This window comes from Crinia signifera, chromosome 9, assembly GCF_055691185.1.
Source record: "Crinia signifera chromosome 9, ASM5569118v1, whole genome shotgun sequence".
In the NCBI taxonomy this organism is placed as follows: domain Eukaryota; kingdom Metazoa; phylum Chordata; class Amphibia; order Anura; family Myobatrachidae; genus Crinia; species Crinia signifera.
Genome location: NC_139225.1, coordinates 167,330,087 through 167,353,679, shown reverse-complemented (window position 1 = coordinate 167,353,679; position 23,593 = coordinate 167,330,087). Strand labels below are relative to the sequence as shown.

At 51.1% G+C, this 23,593-nt stretch overlaps 1 protein-coding gene across 3 annotated transcripts in view; it reads right to left on the bottom strand.

Annotated features, from left to right (window-relative positions):
• Window positions 1–22,824, bottom strand: part of FOSB (FosB proto-oncogene, AP-1 transcription factor subunit) — a 33,285-nt gene extending 10,461 nt beyond the window's left edge. Inside the window, exon 1 of one of the 3 annotated variants that reach the window (XM_083160413.1) lies at window positions 22,306–22,824. In XM_083160413.1, coding sequence (XP_083016539.1) covers window positions 22,306–22,410 — 105 coding nt within the window. In that variant the 5' untranslated portion in view covers window positions 22,411–22,824. Of the gene's footprint in view, window positions 1–2,032; window positions 2,694–22,305 lie in introns of those variants that run through there. The other 2 variants (XM_083160412.1, XM_083160414.1) reach the window with 2 other exon arrangements.
• Between the last annotated feature and the right edge of the window lie 769 nt (window positions 22,825–23,593).

Below are 23,593 nucleotides of genomic sequence, written 5' to 3'. Positions count from 1 at the left end.
CAGATTCCGTTACAGTGTCTTATATAGCGCAGCAGATTCCATTACAGTGTCTTATATAGCGCAGCAGATTCAGTTACAGCGTCTTATATAGCGCTGAAGATTCCGTTGCGCTTTACAATAGTAGACAGTGATAAGACAGACTGGGTAACAACAGACAGACTTGGAGGTAGGAGGGCCCTGCTGCAAGCTTACAATCTATAGGGACATAGGAGGGAAACACAAGGACAGGCACCAGTAATAGCATAGCAGTCCCACCAAGTTACAAGTCCAGAAGGGAAGCTATATAATACATAAGAGCCTCAGAGGGTTATGTGTGCAGTATATAAATATGATAGGCTTGCCTGAAGAGGTGAGTTTTCAGGGAACGCTTGAAAGTTTGGAGAGTGGTGGAGAGTCTTAATGTGCGTGGAAGGGCATTCCATAGGATGGGAGCAGCCCGATGAAAGGTATTAGGGCTGGGGATGCGGGAGTGCTGGTAACAAGGCTGGGGATGCGGGAGTGCTGGTAACAGGGATGGGGATGCGGGAGTGCTGGTAACAAGGCTGGGGATGCGGGAGTGCTGGTAACAAGGCTGGGGATGCAGGAGTGCTGGTAATCAGGCTGGGGATGCGGAAGCGCTGGTAATAGGGCTGGGGATGCGGGAGTGCTGGTAATAGGGGCGGGGATGCGGAAGTGACTAGTAATAGGGCTGGGGATGCGGGAGAGCTGGTAATAGGGCTGGAGATGCAGGAGCTCTGGTAACAGGGCTGGAGATGCAGGAGCTCTGGTAACAGGGCTGGGGATGCAGGAGCGCTGGAAATAGGGCTGGAGATGCAGGAGCTCTGGTAACAGGGCTGGGGATGCAGGAGCGCTGGAAATAGGGCTGGGGATGTGGGAGTGCTGGTAATAGGGCTGGGGATGCGGGAGTGCTGGTAATCGGGCTGGGGATGCGAGAGTTCTGGTAACAGGGCTAGGGATGCGGGAGTGCTGGTAATAGGGCTGGGGATGCGAGAGTGCTGGTAATAGGGCTGGAGATGCGGGAGTGCTGGTAATAGGGCTGGAGATGCAGGAGTGCTGGTAATAGGGCCAGAGATGTGGGAGCGCTGGTTATAGGGCTGGAGATGCGGGAGTGCTGGTAATAGGGCTGGGGATGCAGGAGTGTTGGTAATAGGGCCGGAGATGCGGGAGTGCTGGTAATAGGGCTAGAGATGCGGGAGTGCTGGTAATAGGGCTGGGGATGCGAGAGTTCTGGTAACAGGGCTAGGGATGCGGGAGTGCTGGCAATAGGGCTGGAGATGCAGGAGTGCTGGTAATAGGGCTGGGGATGCGAGAGTGCAGGAGTGCTGGTAATAGGGCCGGAGATGCGGGAGCGCTGGTAATAGGGCTGGAGATGCGAGAGTGCAGGAGTGCTGGTAATAGGGCTGGTGATGCAGGAGTGCTGGTTATAGGGCTGGAGATGTGAGAGTGCAGGAGTGCTGGTAATAGGGCTGGGGATGCAGGAGTGCTGGTTATAGGGCTGGAGATGCGGGAGTGCTGGTTATAGGGCTGGAGATGCGAGAGTGCAGGAGTGCTGGTAATAGGGCCGGGGATGCGGGAGCGCTGGTAATAGGGCTGGAGATGCGAGAGTGCAGGAGTGCTGGTAATAGGGCTGGTGATGCAGGAGTGCTGGTTATAGGGCTGGAGATGCAAGAGTGCAGGAGTGCTGGTAATAGGGCTGGGGATGCAGGAGTGCTGGTTATAGGGCTGGAGATGCGGGAGTGCTGGTTATAGGGCTGGAGATGCGGGAGTGCTGGTTATAGGGCTGGGGATGCAGAAGTGCTGGTAATAGGACTGGGAATACGGGAGTGCTGAAAATAGGGCTGGGGATGCGGAAGTTCAAAGTGCGGGGGTCTCTATGTCCTCCTTATCATCAGGTTGGTGTTGGCGTGGAGTGGGTGAGCGCCAGGGGGCCCCCACCCGCCTGGGGCGCTCCGGTGCCTTGCATTGGCCCTGTGCCCTGGGGCAGTTTGGGAACCACTCTTCTCTATAATAAAAGGCTAGCACTGCTCCTCACCTCTATTGGGACAATTCAGATACTGCTGATACTGTTTGGGTTACACACAGCTGCCATCACTGATATTTATATATGTATGTATATATTGATATGTGGTGACATCACTGTGAGGGGTGGCTGGGTGTGTGTCAGGTGACATCACTGTGAAGAGTGGCTGGGTGGGTGCCAGATGACATCACTGTGAGGGGTGGCTGGGTGGGTGCCATTTGACATCACTGTGAGGGGCGGCTGGGTGGGTGCCAGATGACATCACTGTGAGGGGTGGCTTGGTGGGTGCCAGATGACATCACTGTGAGGGGTGGCTGGGTGGGTGCCAGGTGACATCACTGTGAGGGGTGGGTGACTGCCAGATGACATCACTGTGAGGGGTGGCTGGGTGGGTGCCAGGTGACATCACTGTGAGGGGTGGCAGGGTGGGTGCCAGATCCTGACAGTTGGGATTCTGGGCTATTCTCCCTCGTGGGTGTCCACGACCCCCATAGAGGGAGAATAGAACCTGTCCGAGTATCGGAATCCTAGTTACACACAATACACAGACATTTATGGCTGATAAATGAGCCCAGTGATTGTCAGCTCCTCAGGACAGTGATCGCACCAGGCTGGGGGTCCCTTTCCCACTGAGCCACCCAGCTGACAGTGTTACCAGGGCGGCCGCTACACTCATCCCTACTATACACATCAGACGCCAGCGCTGGGGCTCTCTCACTCCGCCCCCTGTCTGACGTCACCATCTACGTCCTGGCGTCCTCACTACTACGCTGCGTTCCAAAATAGCTCTTCGGCGTCAGCGTACGTCAGCCCCGCCCACCCCCGCAGCGATGTCTGACGCCCCGGACACGACGTGCGTGTTGCTGCTGCGGGGCTGACTGGGCGTGCTGGGGTTTGTTGTCCCTCTACAGCTGTGCATTGGGAGAGAACGCATGCTGGGACTTGGGGTTCCTAAAGCCAGCATTATAGAGACTTTCTGCTGGGACTTGTAGTTCTAGCAGATCCCAGTAATACCAGTCTCAGTGACTGCCTATAGTTACAGAGAATCAGCCACTTTCCTCCTCAGATGCTGCGTGTTCCGGGGTGTCCCCTCCATGCGTAACGCCCCTGCCCCGTGTAACACCCCCACGCTGCCCACAGCGCCCCTGCCCCGTGTAACACCCCCTCGCTGCCCACAGCGCCCCTGCCCCGTGTAACACCCCCTCGCTGCCCACAGCGCCCCTGCCCCGTGTAACACCCCCTCGCTGCCCACAGCGCCCCTGCCCCGTGTAACACCCCCTCGCTGCCCACAGCGCCCCTGCCTCGTGTAACACCCCCGCGCTGCCCACAGCACCCCTTCCTCGTGTAACACCCCCGTGCTGCCCACAGCACCCCTGCCCCGTGTAGCACACACTCACTGCCCACAGCGCCCCTGCCCCGTGTAGCACACACTCACTGCCCACAGCACCCCTGCCCCGTGTAACACCCTCTTACTGCCCACAGCGCCCCTGCCCCGTGTAACACCCCCGCGCTGCCCACAGCACCCCTGCCCCGTGTAACACCCTCTCGCTGCCCACAGCACCCCTGCCCCGTGTAACACCCCCTCACTGCCCACAGCGCCCCTGCCCCGTGTAACACCCCACGCTGCCCACAGCACCCCTTCCCCGTGTAACACACACTCACTGCCCAAAGGACCCCTGCCCTGTGTAACACACACTCACTGACCACAGCACCCCTGCCCCGTGTAACACCCTCTCACTGCCCACAGCGCCCGTGCCCCGTGTAACACCCCCGCGCTGCCCACAGCACCCCTGCCCCGTGTAACACCCTCTCACTGCCCACAGCGCCCCTGCCCCGTGTAACACCCTCTCACTGCCCACAGCGCCTCTGCCCCGTGTAACACCCCCTCACTGCCCACAGCGCCCCTGCCCCGTGTAACACCCCCGCACTGCCCACAGCACCCCTTCCCTGTGTAACACACACTCACTGCCCACAGCAACCCTGCCCCGTGTAACACACACTCACTGCCCACAGCACCCCTGCCCCGTGTAACACCCTCTCACTGCCCACAGCGCCCCTGCCCCGTGTAACACCCCGCGCTGCCCACAGCACCCCTTCCCTGTGTAACACACACTCACTGCCCACAGCACCCCTGCCCCGTGTAACACACACTCACTGCCCACAGCACCCCTGCCCCGTGTAACATCCCAGCACACACGTCTGAGGGTGTCCTGAGGTATCCAGCAGCAGTGTCTGTAGGTGTGAGGTGCGCCCTCCGTGGGTAGGACTTGTTTCCCAGCACACACGTCTGAGGGTGTCCTGAGGTATCCAGCAGCATGGTCTGTGAGGTGTGAGGTGCGCCCTCCGTGGGTAGGACTTGTTTCCCAGCACACACGTCTGAGGGTGTCCTGAGGTATCCAGCAGCATGGTCTGTGAGGTGTGAGGTGCGCCCTCCGTGGGTAGGACTTGTTTCCCAGCACACACGTCTGAGGGTGTCCTGAGGTATCCAGCAGCAGTGTCTGTGAGGTGTGAGGTGCGCCCTCCGTGGGTAGGACTTGTTTCCCAGCACACACGTCTGAGGGTGTCCTGAGGTATCCAGCAGCAGTGCCTGTGAGGTGCACCCTCCGTGGGTAGGACTTGTTTCCCAGCACACACGTCTGAGGGTGTCCTGAGGTATCCAGCAGCAGTGTCTGTGAGGTGTGAGGTGCGCCCTCCGTAGGTAGGACTTGTTTCCCAGCACACACATCTGAGGGTGTCCTGAGGTATCCAGCAGCAGTGTCTGTGAGGTGTGAGGTGCGCCCTCCGTGGGTAGGACTTGTTTCCCAGCACACACGTCTGAGGGTGTCCTGAGGTATCCAGCAGCAGTGCCTGTGAGGTGTGAGGTGCGCCCTCCGTGGGTAGGACTTGTTTCCCAGCACACACGTCTGAGGGTGTCCTGAGGTATCCAGCAGCAGTGTCTGTGAGGTGCGCCCTCTGTGGGTAGGACTTGTTTCCCAGCACACACGTCTGAGGGTGTCCTGAGGTATCCAGCAGCATGGTCTGTGAGGTGTGAGGTGCGCCCTCCGTGGGTAGGACTTGTTTCCCAGCACACACGTCTGAGGGTGTCCTGAGGTATCCAGCAGCAGTGTCTGTGAGGTGTGAGGTGCGCCCTCCGTGGGTAGGACTTGTTTCCCAGCACACACGTCTGAGGGTGTCCTGAGGTATCCAGCAGCAGTGTCTGTGAGGTGTGAGGTGCGCCCTCCGTAGGTAGGACTTGTTTCCCAGCACACACATCTGAGGGTGTCCTGAGGTATCCAGCAGCAGTGTCTGTGAGGTGTGAGGTGCGCCCTCCGTGGGTAGGACTTGTTTCCCAGCACACACGTCTGAGGGTGTCCTGAGGTATCCAGCAGCAGTGCCTGTGAGGTGTGAGGTGCGCCCTCCGTGGGTAGGACTTGTTTCCCAGCACACACGTCTGAGGGTGTCCTGAGGTATCCAGCAGCAGTGTCTGTGAGGTGCGCCCTCCGTGGGTAGGACTTGTTTCCCAGCACACACGTCTGAGGGTGTCCTGAGGTATCCAGCAGCATGGTCTGTGAGGTGTGAGGTGCGCCCTCCGTGGGTAGGACTTGTTTCCCAGCACACACGTCTGAGGGTGTCCTGAGGTATCCAGCAGCAGTGTCTGTGAGGTGTGAGGTGCGCCCTCCGTGGGTAGGACTTGTTTCCCAGCACACACGTCTGAGGGTGTCCTGAGGTATCCAGCAGCATGGTCTGTGAGGTGTGAGGTGCGCCCTCCGTGGGTAGGACTTGTTTCCCAGCGCACACGTCTGAGGGTGTCCTGAGGTATCCAGCAGCAGTGCCTGTGAGGTGTGAGGTGCGCCCTCCGTGGGTAGGACTTGTTTCCCAGCACACACATCTGAGGGTGTCCTGAGGTATCCAGCAGCACAGCCTGTGAGGTGTGAGGTGCGCCCTCCGTGGGTAGCACACACAGGGGCTCTTTGCAGGCAGATCTGGGAAACACCTTGATCTCTGTCATGTTCCTCAGAACATGTATGCGATGTGGCCATAATGGGGTGTACTCGGCCAGCGGCATGGGTCATAGTCACACCCACGTGCCAGGACCCCATAATGGCCAGCAGCTAACACCTACCCTGGCTTATTCGACTACATAGTAAAATGGGGATCTGGACAGGGGGTAGACAGCAAAAAGGTAGACAACTATTAGGTCGACATGCAAGAAGGTCGATACAAGCATTAGGTCCACAATTAAAAGGTTGACATGTAGTAGTACGTTTATTTATAAGGCGCCACAAAGTGTCCGCAGCGCCATACATAGCAAACAAAAAAAACAAATTACAAGGTAACGTACAGGGTGTGTTGAAAGATACAGTATAAATAGGGGTATAGCTGGTAGAACTACAATCAGCATCAGTTCAGAAGTAGGTGTCAAAATTGTCGAGGAGACTGAAGATGAAGCAGAGGAAGAGAAGAACAGGACAGGAGCACAGGTGAGGTAATGAGGTAGGGTGAGTACATGAGGAAGGAGGGCCCTGCTCATAAGAGTTAACATACTAAAAATAGGTGGGTAGACGAACGAAATACAATAGGATAAGTAGGAATGGAGGGGAACGGAGGCAGGATAGGAGGATCAAAAGAGGTTAGGAGGAGGGATAGGCTAGTCGTAAAAAGTGGGTTTTGAGGGAGTGCTTGAAGGAGGTAAGGGAATCAGATAGCCTGATGGGTGGCGGGAGGTTGTTCCAGTGCAGGGGGGCAGCGCGAGAGAAATCTTGGACACGGGAGTGGGAGGAGGTGATTAGGTGAGTGGTCAGTCGGCGGTCAGCGATGGAGCGAAGAGGACGGGAGGGAGTGTGGATAGAGATCAGTGAAGAGAGGTAGGGAGCTGTGGAGGAGGAGAGAGCCTTGTAGGTGGTGGTGAGGAGTTTAAAGAGAACTCGGAAAGGAATGGGGAGCCAGTGAAGAGATAAACAGAGGGGGGAGGCGGAGGTAGAGCGGCGGGAGAGGAAGATGAGCCTAGCAGCAGCATTAACAATGGATTGGAGAGGTGCGAGGCGGGTGAGAGGTAGCCCAGAGAGAAGGATGTTGCAGTAGTCAAGGCGGGAGATGACAAGAGAGTGAATGAGAATTTTGGTCGCGTCAGTGGAGAGGAATGGTCTGATGCGTGAGATGTTGCGTAGGTGAAAGCGGCAAGACTGTGAGAGAGCACGAATGTGGGGGGTGAAAGAGAGGGAGGAGTCAATGATGACACCGAGGCAGCGCGTTTGGTCGGTGGACGTGATCTCGGTTTCACCAATGCTGATGGAGATAGTGGGAGAAGAGGGGATGTTCGGGGGATGGAAGATTAGAAGTTCAGTTTTAGCCATGTTTAGTTTCAGGAAGCGTTGGGTCATCCAGGCTGAGATGGCCGTGAGGCATTCGGAGACCTTGGACAGGAGTGATGGGGATAAGTCGGGGGAGGAGAGATAGATTAGGGTATCATCAGCATAAAGGTGGTAATGAAAACCATAGGAGCTGATGAGGGTTCCCAGAGAGGTGGTGTAGAGGGAGAAGAGGGCCAAGGACTGACCCTTGGGGAACACCGACTGGCTGGGGGGTAGTAGGAGAGGAGGAGCTCGGAGTGGAGATGGAGAAGGAGCGATCGGAGAGGTATGAGGTGAACCAGGAGAAGACCGTGCCAGTGATGCCAAAGGAGCGGAGGGTGTTGAGCAGGAGAGGGTGGTCAACAGTGTCAAAGGCAGCCGACAGATCAAGCTGGATGAGGATAGAGAAGAGGCCTTTGGATTTAGCCAATAGTAGATCGTTAGTGACTTTGGTCAGGGCAGTTTCAGTGGAATGTAAAGGGCGGAACCCGGATTGGAGGGGGTCTAGAATGGAGTTAGCAGTAAGGTGGCTTAGGAGACGATTATAGGTCAGACGTTCTAGAAGTTTGGAGGCAAAAGGGAGGAGGGAGATGGGCCTGTAGTTGGATGGAGAGTTGGGGTCCATATTTGTTTTTTTGAGAATTGGGGAGACAAGAGCGTGTTTGAAGGAGGAAGGGAAGATCCCAGAGGATAGGGAAAGATTAAAGAGGTGAGCCAGGTAAGAGCAGACTGATGGACTGAGACAACGGATAATATTGGAGGGGATAGGATCGAGCGGGCAGGTGGAGGGAGAAGCGGATTGAAGGATAGAGTGGACTTCAGCAGCAGTGGTGGGGTAAAATGAGGACAGGGGTTGGAAGGAGGGGAGTGGAGATGTAGGAGGGGAGGAGGGAGAGGGTGAGGTCATGGCAGCAGTGATGGCAGTCCTGAGAGAGGAGATTTTGGTTGAAAAGTAGGTAGCAAAATCAGCGGCTACGATGGAGGACGGAAGAGCTGGAGGAGGGGGGAGAGCAAGGAGTTGAAGGTGGCGAAGAGCCTGCGGGGATTGGATGATTGGGAAAGGATGAGGGACTTAAAGTAGGATTCCTTGGCCAGAGCAAGGGCAGAGCTGAAGGAGGAAAGAATGAATTTGAAATGGAGATAATCCGCAAGGGAGCGTGATTTCTTCCAGAAGCGCTCAGCAGTGCGAGAGCACTTTTTAAGGAATCGGGTGATAGGTGAGTGCCACGGTTGGGGGTTGGAGCATCGAAGGGGGATAGAGGAGGGAGGGCAATGTCCAATGCCGAAGATAGGGTGTCATTATAGAGGGAGGCAGCGAGGTTGGGGCAGGACATGAGGGCGATTGGGGCGAGAAGAGGACACAGCGTGTTTGAGAAGGCAGCAAGATCAAGTGTGTTGACGTTATGCAGTGAGACAATGCGCTTGGGAGGGGGGGTGGGAGAGGGGGACATGGGGTTATTCACTGTTTTTTTGGAGCTAACAAGCGGTATTTTATGCCCTACCATCCACGCGCCCGAAGCTTATATTTGCCCACATATCACACAGACCTATATATATATATATATATATATATATATATATTGCCACATATTACACAGCACTCTATATGGTTCCCATCCCATGTACAGTATCTCAGAGCGCTCTATATAATGCCCATATACCACACAGCGCTCTATATAATGCCCATATACCACACAGCGCTCTATATAGTGCCCATATAACACACAGCGCTCTATATAATGCCCATATACCACACACCGCTCTATATAGTGCCCATATATCACACAGTGCTTTATATAGTGCCCATATACCACACAGTGCTCTATATAGTGCCCATATACCACACAGTGCTTTATATAGTGCCCATATACCACACAGTGCTCTATATAATGCCCATATACCACACAGTGCTCTATATAGTGCCCATATACCACACAGCGCTCTATATAGTGCCCATATATCACACACCACTCTATATAGTGCCCATATACCACACAGTGCTTTATATAGTGCCCATATACCACACAGTGCTCTATATAATGCCCATATACCACACAGCGCTCTATATAGTGCCCATATATCACACAGCGCTCTATATAATGCCCATATACCACACACCGCTCTATATAATGACCATATACCACACAGCGCTCTATATAGTGCCCATATACCACACAGTGCTCTATATAGTGCCCATATACCACACAGTGCTTTATATAGTGCCCATATACCACACACCGCTCTATATGTTAGCCACTGTCCTGGGCTAAGAGGTCATACTCTGCCTAGGTATCTTGTGGAACGCATCATCTGCCCAGGGTGGGCCCTTCTACGCTCCTGTGTGGAGTGTCCGGTGCTGTGTGGACTTAGTGCAGGAAACCTGTATATCACGGCTGTGTGTTATATGTGATAGGGTTGCGAGGGGGATCCCTGTGGAATTCGGAGGACTAATCTGCTATCACTGCTGTGTGGAATATGTGATAGGGTTGCGAGGGGGATCCCTGTGGAATTCGGAGGACTAATCTGCTATCACTGCTGTGTGGAATATGTGATAGGGTTGCGGTGGGGATCCCTGTGGAATTCGGAGGACTAATCTGCTATCACTGCTGTGTGGTATATGTGATAGGGTTGCGGTGGGGATCCCTGTGGAATTCGGAGGACTAATCTGCTATCAGTGCTGTGTGGTATATGTGATAGGGTTGCGGTGGGGATCCCTGTGGAATTCGGAGGTCTAATCTGCTATCACTGCTGTGTGGTATATGTGATAGGGTTGCGAGGGGGATCCCTGTGGAATTCGGAGCACTAATCTGCTATCACTGCTGTGTGGTATATGTGATAGGGTTGCGAGGGGGATCCCTGTGGAATTCGGAGGACTAATCTGCTATCACTGCTGTGTGGTATATGTGATAGGGTTGCGAGGGGGATCCCTGTGGAATTCGGAGGACTAATCTGCTATCACTGCTGTGTGGTATATGTGATAGGGTTGCGAGGGGGATCCCTGTGGAATTCGGAGGACTAATCTGCTATCACTGCTGTGTGGAATATGTGATAGGGTTGCGAGGGGATCCCTGTGGAATTCGGAGGACTAATCTGCTATCACGGCTGTGTGGAATATGTGATAGGGTTGCGGTGGGGATCCCTGTGGAATTCGGAGGACTAATCTGCTATCACTGCTGTGTGGTATATGTGATAGGGTTGCGGTGGGGATTCCTGTGGAATTCGGAGGACTAATCTGCTATCACTGCTGTGTGGAATATGTGATAGGGTTGCGGTGGGGATCCCTGTGGAATTCGGAGGACTAATCTGCTATCACTGCTGTGTGGTATATGTTGATAGGGTTGCGGTGGGGATCCCTGTGGAATTCGGAGGACTAATCTGCTATCACGGCTGTGTGGTATATGTGATAGGGTTGCGGTGGGGATCCCTGTGGAATTCGGTTGACTAATCTGCTATCACTGCTGTGTGGTATATGTGATAGGGTTGCGAGGGGGATCCCTGTGGAATTCGGAGGACTAATCTGCTATCACTGCTGTGTGGAATATGTGATAGGGTTGCGAGGGGATCCCTGTGGAATTCGGAGGACTAATCTGCTATCACTGCTGTGTGGAATATGTGATAGGGTTGCGAGGGGGATCCCTGTGGAATTCGGAGGACTAATCTGCTATCACTGCTGTGTGGAATATGTGATAGGGTTGCGGTGGGGATCCCTGTGGAATTCGGAGGACTAATCTGCTATCACTGCTGTGTGGTATATGTGATAGGGTTGCGGTGGGGATCCCTGTGGAATTCGGAGGACTAATCTGCTATCAGTGCTGTGTGGTATATGTGATAGGGTTGCGGTGGGGATCCCTGTGGAATTCGGAGGTCTAATCTGCTATCACTGCTGTGTGGTATATGTGATAGGGTTGCGAGGGGGATCCCTGTGGAATTCGGAGCACTAATCTGCTATCACTGCTGTGTGGTATATGTGATAGGGTTGCGAGGGGGATCCCTGTGGAATTCGGAGGACTAATCTGCTATCACTGCTGTGTGGTATATGTGATAGGGTTGCGAGGGGGATCCCTGTGGAATTCGGAGGACTAATCTGCTATCACTGCTGTGTGGTATATGTGATAGGGTTGCGAGGGGGATCCCTGTGGAATTCGGAGGACTAATCTGCTATCACTGCTGTGTGGAATATGTGATAGGGTTGCGAGGGGATCCCTGTGGAATTCGGAGGACTAATCTGCTATCACGGCTGTGTGGAATATGTGATAGGGTTGCGGTGGGGATCCCTGTGGAATTCGGAGGACTAATCTGCTATCACGGCTGTGTGGTATATGTGATAGGGTTGCGGTGGGGATTCCTGTGGAATTCGGAGGACTAATCTGCTATCACTGCTGTGTGGAATATGTGATAGGGTTGCGGTGGGGATCCCTGTGGAATTCGGAGGACTAATCTGCTATCACGGCTGTGTGGAATATGTTGATAGGGTTGTGGTGGGGATCCCTGTGGAATTCGGAGGACTAATCTGCTATCACTGCTGTGTGGTATATGTGATAGGGTTGCGGTGGGGATCCCTGTGGAATTCGGTTGACTAATCTGCTATCACTGCTGTGTGGTATATGTGATAGGGTTGCGAGGGGGATCCCTGTGGAATTCGGAGGACTAATCTGCTATCACTGCTGTGTGGAATATGTGATAGGGTTGCGAGGGGATCCCTGTGGAATTCGGAGGACTAATCTGCTATCACGGCTGTGTGGTATATGTGATAGGGTTGCGGTGGGGATTCCTGTGGAATTCGGAGGACTAATCTGCTATCACTGCTGTGTGGAATATGTGATAGGGTTGCGGTGGGGATCCCTGTGGAATTCGGAGGACTAATCTGCTATCACTGCTGTGTGGAATATGTGATAGGGTTGCGGTGGGGATCCCTGTGGAATTCGGAGGACTAATCTGCTATCACTGCTGTGTGGTATATGTTGATAGGGTTGCGGTGGGGATCCCTGTGGAATTCGGAGGACTAATCTGCTATCACGGCTGTGTGGTATATGTGATAGGGTTGCGGTGGGGATCCCTGTGGAATTCGGTTGACTAATCTGCTATCACTGCTGTGTGGTATATGTGATAGGGTTGCGAGGGGGATCCCTGTGGAATTCGGAGGACTAATCTGCTATCACTGCTGTGTGGTATATGTGATAGGGTTGCGGTGGGGATTCCTGTGGAATTCGGAGGACTAATCTGCTATCACTGCTGTGTGGAATATGTGATAGGGTTGCGGTGGGGATCCCTGTGGAATTCGGAGGACTAATCTGCTATCACTGCTGTGTGGTATATGTTGATAGGGTTGCGGTGGGGATCCCTGTGGAATTCGGAGGACTAATCTGCTATCACGGCTGTGTGGAATATGTTGATAGGGTTGCGGTGGGGATCCCTGTGGAATTCGGTTGACTAATCTGCTATCACTGCTGTGTGGTATATGTGATAGGGTTGCGAGGGGGATCCCTGTGGAATTCGGAGGTCTAATCTGCTATCACTGCTGTGTGGAATATGTGATAGGGTTGCGAGGGGATCCCTGTGGAATTCGGAGGACTAATCTGCTATCACGGCTGTGTGGAATATGTGATAGGGTTGCGGTGGGGATCCCTGTGGAATTCGGAGGACTAATCTGCTATCACGGCTGTGTGGAATATGTTGATAGGGTTGCGGTGGGGATCCCTGTGGAATTCGGAGGACTAATCTGCTATCACGGCTGTGTGGTATATGTGATAGGGTTGCGGTGGGGATCCCTGTGGAATTCGGTTGACTAATCTGCTATCACGGCTGTGTGGTATATGTGATAGGGTTGCGAGGGGGATCCCTGTGGAATTCGGAGGACTAATCTGCTATCACGGCTGTGTGGAATATGTGATAGGGTTGCGGTGGGGATCCCTGTGGAATTCGGAGGACTAATCTGCTATCACGGCTGTGTGGAATATGTTGATAGGGTTGCGGTGGGGATCCCTGTGGAATTCGGAGGACTAATCTGCTATCACGGCTGTGTGGAATATGTTGATAGGGTTGCGGTGGGGATCCCTGTGGAATTCGGAGGTCTAATCTGCTATCACTGCTGTGTGGTATATGTGATAGGGTTGCGGTGGGGATCCCTGTGGAATTCGTCGGACTAATCTGCTATCACTGCTGTGTGGTATATGTGATAGGGTTGCGGTGGGGATCCCTGTGGAATTCGGAGGACTAATCTGCTATCACTGCTGTGTGGTATATGTGATAGGGTTGCGGTGGGGATCCCTGTGGAATTCGTCGGACTAATCTGCTATCACGGCTGTGTGGAATATGTGATAGGGTTGCGGTGGGGATCCCTGTGGAATTCGGAGGACTAATCTGCTATCACTGCTGTGTGGAATATGTGATAGGGTTGCGGTGGGGATCCCTGTGGAATTCGGAGGACTAATCTGCTATCACGGCTGTGTGGAATATGTTGATAGGGTTGTGGTGGGGATCCCTGTGGAATTCGGAGGACTAATCTGCTATCACTGCTGTGTGGTATATGTGATAGGGTTGCGGTGGGGATCCCTGTGGAATTCGGAGGACTAATCTGCTATCACTGCTGTGTGGTATATGTGATAGGGTTGCGAGGGGGATCCCTGTGGAATTCGGAGGACTAATCTGCTATCACGGCTGTGTGGAATATGTTGATAGGGTTGCGGTGGGAATCCCTGTGGAATTCGGAGGACTAATCTGCTATCACTGCTGTGTGGTATATGTGATAGGGTTGCGGTGGGGATCCCTGTGGAATTCGGAGGACTAATCTGCTATCACGGCTGTGTGGAATATGTTGATAGGGTTGCGGTGGGGATCCCTGTGGAATTCGGAGGACTAATCTGCTATCACGGCTGTGTGGAATATGTTGATAGGGTTGCGGTGGGGATCCCTGTGGAATTCGGAGGACTAATCTGCTATCACTGCTGTGTGGTATATGTGATAGGGTTGCGAGGGGATCCCTGTGGAATTCGGAGGACTAATCTGCTATCACGGCTGTGTGGAATATGTGATAGGGTTGCGGTGGGGATCCCTGTGGAATTCGGAGGACTAATCTGCTATCACTGCTGTGTGGAATATGTGATAGGGTTGCGGTGGGGATCCCTGTGGAATTCGGAGGACTAATCTGCTATCGCGGCTGTGTGGAATATGTTGATAGGGTTGTGGTGGGGATCCCTGTGGAATTCGGAGGACTAATCTGCTATCACTGCTGTGTGGTATATGTGATAGGGTTGCGGTGGGGATCCCTGTGGAATTCGGAGGACTAATCTGCTATCACGGCTGTGTGGATAAGCGATAGTTTTGTTCTGTGGAATTGGTTTGGAACTGTGACCGCTATAAGGACGGCCTGTTTGGACTGCTACCTGGATAACGTTTCTATGCTACATTTGCCTCTTGTTCCTGTTTATTATCTACTTGTGTGCGCTGTGGAAAATAAACCGTTATTTTGGTTTCATCTGCTCGGTGTCTGAATGATTGGGGAACCCGTATCCTCACATTTGGATCAAAAAGAAAAGGGTGGAGATTACCTGAAGGATAAAAAAAGGGGCAGACTAGATGGGCCAAATGGTTCTTATCTGCCGTCACATTCTATGTTTCTATATAGTGCCCATATACCACACAGCGCTCAATATATAGTGCACATATACAACACAGCGCTATATATAGTGCCCATATACAACACAGCGCTATATATAGTGCCCATATACAACACAGCGCTATATATAGTGCCCATATACAACACAGCGCTATATATAGTGCCCTCATATCACACAGCGCTCAATATATAGTGCCCATATACAACACAGCGCTCTATATAGTGCCCACATATCACACAGCTCTCTATATAGTGCCCACATACCACACAGCGCTATATATATAGTGCCCATATACCACACAGCGCTCAATATATAGTGCCCATATACAACACAGCGCTATATATAGTGCCCTCATATCACACAGCTCTCTATATAGTGCCCACATATCACACAGCTCTCTATATAGTGCCCACATATCACACAGCTCTCTATATAGTGCCCACATACCACACAGCGCTCTATATAGTGCCCACATACCACACAGCGCTCTATATAGTGCCACATACCACACAGCTCTCTATATAGTGCCCACATACCACACAGCGCTCTATATAGTGCCCACATATCACACCGCTCTCTATATAGTGCCCACATACCACACAGCGCTATATATAGTGCCCATATACCACACAGCGCTCAAAATATAGTGCCCATATACAACACAGCGCTATATATAGTGCCCTCATATCACACAGCACTCTATATAGTGCCCACATATCACACAGCTCTCTATATAGTGCCCACATATCACACAGCGATCTATATAGTGCCCATATATCACACATTGATCTATATAGTGTCCACATATCACACAGCACTCTATATAGTGCCCACATATCACACAGCTCTCTATATAGTGCCACATATCACACAGTGATCTATATAGTGTCCACATATCACACAACACAGCACTATTTATAGTGCCCATATACCACACAGCGCTCAATATATAGTGCCCATATACAACACAGCGCTATATATAGTGCCATCATATCACACAGCTCTCTATATAGTGCCCACATATCACACAGCTCTCTATATAGTGCCACATATCACACAGCACTCTATATAGTGCCCACATATGACACAGCTCTCTATATAGTGCCACATATCACACAGCGCTCTATATAGTGCCCACATATCACACAGCTCTCTATATAGTGCCCACATATCACACATTGATCTATATAGTGCCCACATCACACAACACAGCGCTATATATAGTGCCCTCATATCACACAGCTCTCTATATAGTGCCACATATCACACAGCGCTCTATATAGTACCCACATACCACAAAGCGCTCTATATAGTGCCAATATACCACACAGCGCTCTTTATAGTGCCCATATACCACACAGCGCTCTATATAGTGCCCACATATCACACATTGATCTATATAGTGCCCACATATCACACAGTGATCTATATAGTGCCCATCCCATATATAACACTGTGCTCTATATAGTGCCCGCATACCACACAGCGATCTATATAGTGCCCATCCCATATATAACACTGTGCTCTATATAGAGCCCATATACAACACAGCGCTATATATAGTGCCCACATATCACAGAGCGATCTATATAGTGCCACATATCACACAGCTCTCTATATAGTGCCACATTTCACACAGCGCTCTATATAGTGCCCACATATCACACAGCATTCTATATAGTGTTCATCCCATATATCACACTGTGCTCTATATAGTGCCCACATACTGTATCACACAGCTCTCTATATAGTGCCCACATTTCACACAGCGATCTATATAGTGCCCATCCCATATATCACACTGTGCTCTATATAGTGCCCACATATCACACAACACTCTGTATAGTGCCCATATACCACACAACACTCTGTATAGTGCCCATATACCACACAGCGCTCTATATAGTGCCCATATACCACACAGCGCTCTATATAGTGCCCACATATCAGACATTGATCTATATAGTGCCCACATATCACACAGCGATCTATATAGTGCCCACATATCACACAGCGATCTATATAGTGCCCACATATCACACAGCGATCTATATATAGTGCCCATCCCATATATAACACTGTGCTCTATATAGTGCCCACATATCACATAGCGATTTATATAGTGCCCACATATCACACAGCGATCTATATAGTGCCCATCCCATATATAACACTGTGCTCTATATAGTGCCCACATATCACACAACGATCTATATAGTGCCCATCCCATATATAACACTGTGCTCTACATAGTGCCCACATATCACACAACGATCTATATAGTGCCCACATATCACACAGCGATCTATATAGTGCCCACATATCACACAGTGATCTATATAGTGCCCACATATCACACAGCGATCTATATAGTGCCACATATCACACAGCCATCTATATAGTGCCCATCCCATATATCACACTGTACTCTATATAGTGCCCACATATCACTCTATATAGTGCCCACATATCACTCTATATAGTGCCCACATATCACGCAGTGCACTATATAGTGCCCACATATCACGCAGTGCACTATATAGTGCCCACATATCACACAGTGCACTATATAGTGCCCACATATCACACAGTGCACTATATAGTGCCCACATCACACAACACTCTGTATAGTGCCCATATACCACACAGCGCTCTATATAGTGCCCACATATCACACATTGATCTATATAGTGCCCACATATCACACAGCGATCTATATAGTGCCCATCCCGTATATAACACTGTGCTCTATATAGTGCCCACATATCACACAGCGATCTATATAGTGCCCATCCCATATATAACACTGTGCTCTATATAGTGCCCACATATCACACATCAATCTATATAGTGCCCACATATCACACAACACTGTATAGTGCCCATATATCACACAACACTATACAGCACTCTATATAGTGCCCACATATCACACGGCACCTTATATACTGCTCACATATCACACAGCGCTCTATATAGTGCCCACATATCACAGAGCACTCTATATATTGCCCACATATCACACAGCACCTTATATACTGCTCACATATCACACAACGCTCTATATAGTGCCCACATCTCACACAGCACTCTGTGTAGTGCCCATATATCACACAGTGCTCTATATAGTGCCCAAATATCACAGTGCTCTATAGAGTGCTTACATATCACACAGCACTCCATATAGTGCCCACATATCGCACAGCTATATATATATATATATATATATATATATATATATATATAGTGCCCACATATCACACAGCACTCTAAATTTAGTGCCCACATATCACACAGCGCTCTATATAGTGCCCAAATATCATACAGCACTCTATATAGTGCCCACAAATCACACAGCGATCTATATAGTGCCCACATATCACACAGCGCTCTATATAGTGCCCACATATCATACAGCACTCTATATAGTGCCCACAAATCACACAGCGATCTATATAGTGCCCACATATCACACAGCGATCTATATAGTGCCCACATACCACACAGCGCTCTATATAGTGCCCACATATCACACAGTGATCTATATAGTGCCCACATCACACAGCGATCTATATAGTGCCACATATCACACAGCCATCTATATAGTGCCCATCCCATATATCACACTGTACTCTATATAGTGCCCACATATCACTCTATATAGTGCTCACATATCACTCTATATAGTGCCCACATATCACGCAGTGCACTATATAGTGCCCACATATCACGCAGTGCACTATATAGTGCCCACATATCACACAGTGCACTATATAGTGCCCACATATCACACAGTGCACTATATAGTGCCCACATCACACAACACTCTGTATAGTGCCCATATACCACACAGCGCTCTATATAGTGCCCACATATCACACATTGATCTATATAGTGCCCACATATCACACAGCGATCTATATAGTGCCCATCCCGTATATAACACTGTGCTCTATATAGTGCCCACATATCACACAGCGATCTATATAGTGCCCATCCCATATATAACACTGTGCTCTATATAGTGCCCACATATCACACATCAATCTATATAGTGCCCACATATCACACAACACTGTATAGTGCCCATATATCACACAACACTATACAGCACTCTATATAGTGCCCACATATCACACGGCACCTTATATACTGCTCACATATCACACAGCGCTCTATATAGTGCCCACATATCACAGAGCACTCTATATATTGCCCACATATCACACAGCACCTTATATACTGCTCACATATCACACAACGCTCTATATAGTGCCCACATCTCACACAGCACTCTGTGTAGTGCCCATATATCACACAGTGCTCTATATAGTGCCCAAATATCACAGTGCTCTATAGAGTGCTTACATATCACACAGCACTCCATATAGTGCCCACATATCGCACAGATATATATATATATATATATATATAGTGCCCACATATCACACAGCACTCTAAATTTAGTGCCCACATATCACACAGCGCTCTATATAGTGCCCAAATATCATACAGCACTCTATGTAGTGCCCACAAATCACACAGCGATCTATATAGTGCCCACATATCACACAGCGCTCTATATAGTGCCCACATATCATACAGCACTCTATATAGTGCCCACAAATCACACAGCGATCTATATAGTGCCCACATATCACACAGCGATCTATATAGTGCCCACATACCACACAGTGCTCTATATAGTGCCCACATATCACACAGCACTCTATATAGTGCCCATATACCACACAGCTCTCTATATAGTGCCCATACCTCACAGCGTTATATATGACGATATTACAGTAACAGGTGAGTAGGAGTATGCGGGGAGGGGGTTATTACAGTGACAGGTGAGTGTGGGGTTATTACAGTGACAGGTGAGTGTGGGGTTATTACAGTGACAGGTGAGTGTGGGGTTATTACAGTGACAGGTGAGTGTGGGGTTATTACAGTGACAGGTGAGTGTGGGGTTATTACAGTGACAGGTGAGTGTGGGGTTATTACAGTGACAGGTGAGTGTGGGGTTATTACAGTGACAGGTGAGTGTGGGGTTATTACAGTGACAGGTGAGTGTGGGGTTATTACAGTGACAGGTGAGTGTGGGGTTATTACAGTGACAGGTGAGTGTGGGGTTATTACAGTGACAGGTGAGTGTGGGGTTATTACAGTGACAGGTGAGTGTGGGGTTATTACAGTGACAGGTGAGTGTGGAGTTATTACAGTGACAGGTGAGTGTGGGGTTATTACAGTGACAGGTGAGTGTGGGGTTATTACAGTGACAGGTGAGTGTGGGATTATTACAGTGACAGGTGAGTGTGGGGTTATTACAGTGACAGGTGGGGGTGTGGTTATTACAGTGACAGGTGAGTGTGGGGTTATTAGTGACAGGTGGTTGTAGGGTTATTAAAGTGACAGGTGAGTGGGGTTATTACAGTGACAGGTGAGTGGGGTTATTACAGTGACAGGTGAGTGTGGGGTTATTACAGTGACAGGTGAGTGTGGGGTTATTAGTGACAGGTGGTTGTGGGGTTATTACAGTGACAGGTGGGGGTGGGGTTATTAAAGTGACAGGTGGGGGTGGGGTTATTAAAGTGACAGGTAAGTGTGGGTGGGTGGGGTTATTACAGTGACAAGTGAGTGTGGGGTTATTTACAGTGACAGGTGGGGGTGGGGTTATTACAGTGACAGGTAAGTGTGGGGGTGTGGTTATTACAGTGACAGGTAAGTGTGGGGGTGGGGTTATTACAGTGACAGGTGAGTGTGGAGGTGGGGTTATTACAGTGACAGGTGAGTTGGGTTATTGCAGTGAAAGGTGGGGTGGGGTTCTTAAAGTGACAGGTGGGGGTGGGGTTAGTAATATGACAGATGAGTGTGGGGGAGGGGTCATTACAGTGACAGGTGAGTGTGTGTGTGGGGTGTTATTACAGTGACAGGTGAGTGTGTGTGGGGGGTGTTATTACAGTGACAGGTGAGTGTGTGGGGGGTGTTATTACAGTGACAGGTGAGTGTGTGGGGGCGGGGTTATTACAGTGACAGGTGAGTGTGGGGGGGTGGGGTTATTACAGTGACAGGTGAGTGTGTGGGGGCGGGGTTATTACAGTGACAGGTGAGTGTGTGTGGGGGGTGTTATTACAGTGACAGGTGAGTGTGTGGGGGGTGTTATTACAGTGACAGGTGAGTGTGTGGGGACGGGGTTATTACAGTGACAGGTGAGTGTGTGTGAGGGGTGTTATCACAGTGACAGGTGAGTGTGTGGGGGCGGGGTTATTAGTGACAGGTGAGTGTGTGTGGGGGGTGTTATTACAGTGACAGGTGAGTGTGTGGGGGCGGGGTTATTACAGTGACAGGTGAGTGTGTGGGGGCGGGGTTATTACAGTGACAGGTGAGTGTGTGTGGGGGGTGTTATTACAGTGACAGGTGAGTGTGTGGGGGCGGGGTTATTACAGTGACAGGTGAGTGTGTGTGGGGGGTGTTATTACAGTGACAAGTGAGTGTGTGGGGGCGGGGTTATTACAGTGACAGGTGAGTGTGTGTAGGGGGTGTTATTACAGTGACAGGTGAGTGTGTTGGGGGCGGGGTTATTACAGTGACAGGTGAGTGTGTTGGGGGCGGGGTTATTACAGTGACAGGTGAGTGTGTGCGGGGGGGTGTTATTACAGTGACAGGTGAGTGTGTGCGGGGGGGTGTTATTACAGTGACAGGTGAGTGTGTGGGGGCGGGGTTATTACAGTGACAGGTGAGTGGGGGCGGGGGGTGTTATTACAGTGACAGGTGAGTGTGTGGGGGCGGGGTTATTACAGTGACAGGTGAGTGTGTGGGGGCGGGGTTATTACAGTGACAGGTGAGTGTGTGCCGGGGGTGTTATTACAGTGACAGGTGAGTGTGTGGGGGCGGGGTTATTACAGTGACAGGCGAGTGTGTGGGGGCGGGGTTATTACAGTGACAGGCGAGTGTGTGGGGGCGGGGTTATTACAGTGACAGGTGAGTGTGTGGGGGCGGGGTTATTACAGTGACAGGTGAGTGTGTGGGGGCGGGGTTATTACAGTGACAGGTGAGTGTGTGCGGGGGGTGTTATTACAGTGACAGGTGAGTGTGTGGGGGCGGGGTTATTACAGTGACAGGCGAGTGTGTGGGGGCGGGGTTATTACAGTGACAGGTGAGTGTGTGGGGGTGGGTTATTACAGTGACAGGTGAGTGTGTGTAGGGGGTGTTATTACAGTGACAGTTGAGTGTGTGTGTGTGAGTGTGTTGGGGGGGGGGGGTACATATTACAGATGTAGGTCATATTTATTTCCCCCGGTGACCTCACACTCCTTGGTTGTGACGTCCGACTCACCTGCGGGGCAGTAGCTGCCGGGGGGCTCCCGAAGGAATCCACGGACGAAAGATAGTGAGAGTCTGCGGAGGGGGAGGAGCTGGAGGAGTCGTAGCCCTGGTACATGTCCCCCGGGGGCAGGGGTGGGGGTCCCGGTAATAGTCCCGGTGTAACTCCCGGTAATAGTCCCGGTGCTGCTCTCGGTGTCGCTCCCGGTAATAGTCCCGGTGATAGTCCCGGTGCTGCTCTCGGTGTCGCTCCCGGTAATAGTCCCGGTGCTGCTCTCGGTGTCGCTCCCGGTAATAGTCCCGGTGTTACTCCCGGTGCTGCTCTCGGTAATAGTCCCGGTGTTACTCCCGGTGCTGCTCTCGGTAATAGTCCCGGTGTTACTCCCGGTGCTGCATCGCCAGCTGTGATGGTGCTCCCGGTGCCCGGCTGTCGGTGTAGTAGTCCCGCTGCCCGGCTGCTAGTAACCCCGTGCGCTATCGGAGCCGGCGGAGATTTGTGAATGAAGCTGGCAGCATCCCTGGGAGTATATATACAGCCGGTACCGCCCCCCCCTGACGTCACACACCTTTATCCCCCAATATCTCCCCCAAAACTACCACCAGTGACCCCATACCCGGCCCACCAGCCCACCGCACCTGGCTGCCCCTGTTCTGACACCCCGGGCCCTGCAGCTACCCCCAGGGTCACAAAACAGGGCCAGAACAGGTCAGGCGGCACAGCCCCGCCCCTCCGGAGTTCCTGTGACGTACATAGCCATATAAGGTGTTGTCTGTACTGTGTTTATCTGGTTACCAGGGAGTGACGTCACAGGGAATCCCTTCTCTCAGCCTGGCTGCCTCACTCAGCTCTGACACTGGGGATTATTATTAGCTGCTTCTACTATATATAATTCTGTATATCAGTGTGTACCACGGTCACATATATACACACACACATATATATATAAGTGTGTGTGTGTACCACGGTCACATATACACACACACACATATATATACACACGTGTGTGTGTGTACCCCGGTTACATATACACACACACACATATATATATATATATATATATATATATATACATCTATGTGTACCCCGGTCACATATTCACACACATACACATTACATATATATATAAAATGCCATAAGAAATGAGCGTCACTCCGGGACTACAATACCAGAATAAAGTGGCTGTGCTTGTTTTAATCAACAGCGTTTCGGGCTAGTGCCCGTCTTCAGGATACACAAGTAACATGGTAAACAAGGTCAATGTATAGAAAGAGAGACCCTCTTTCTCTCCTCTTTCTACACA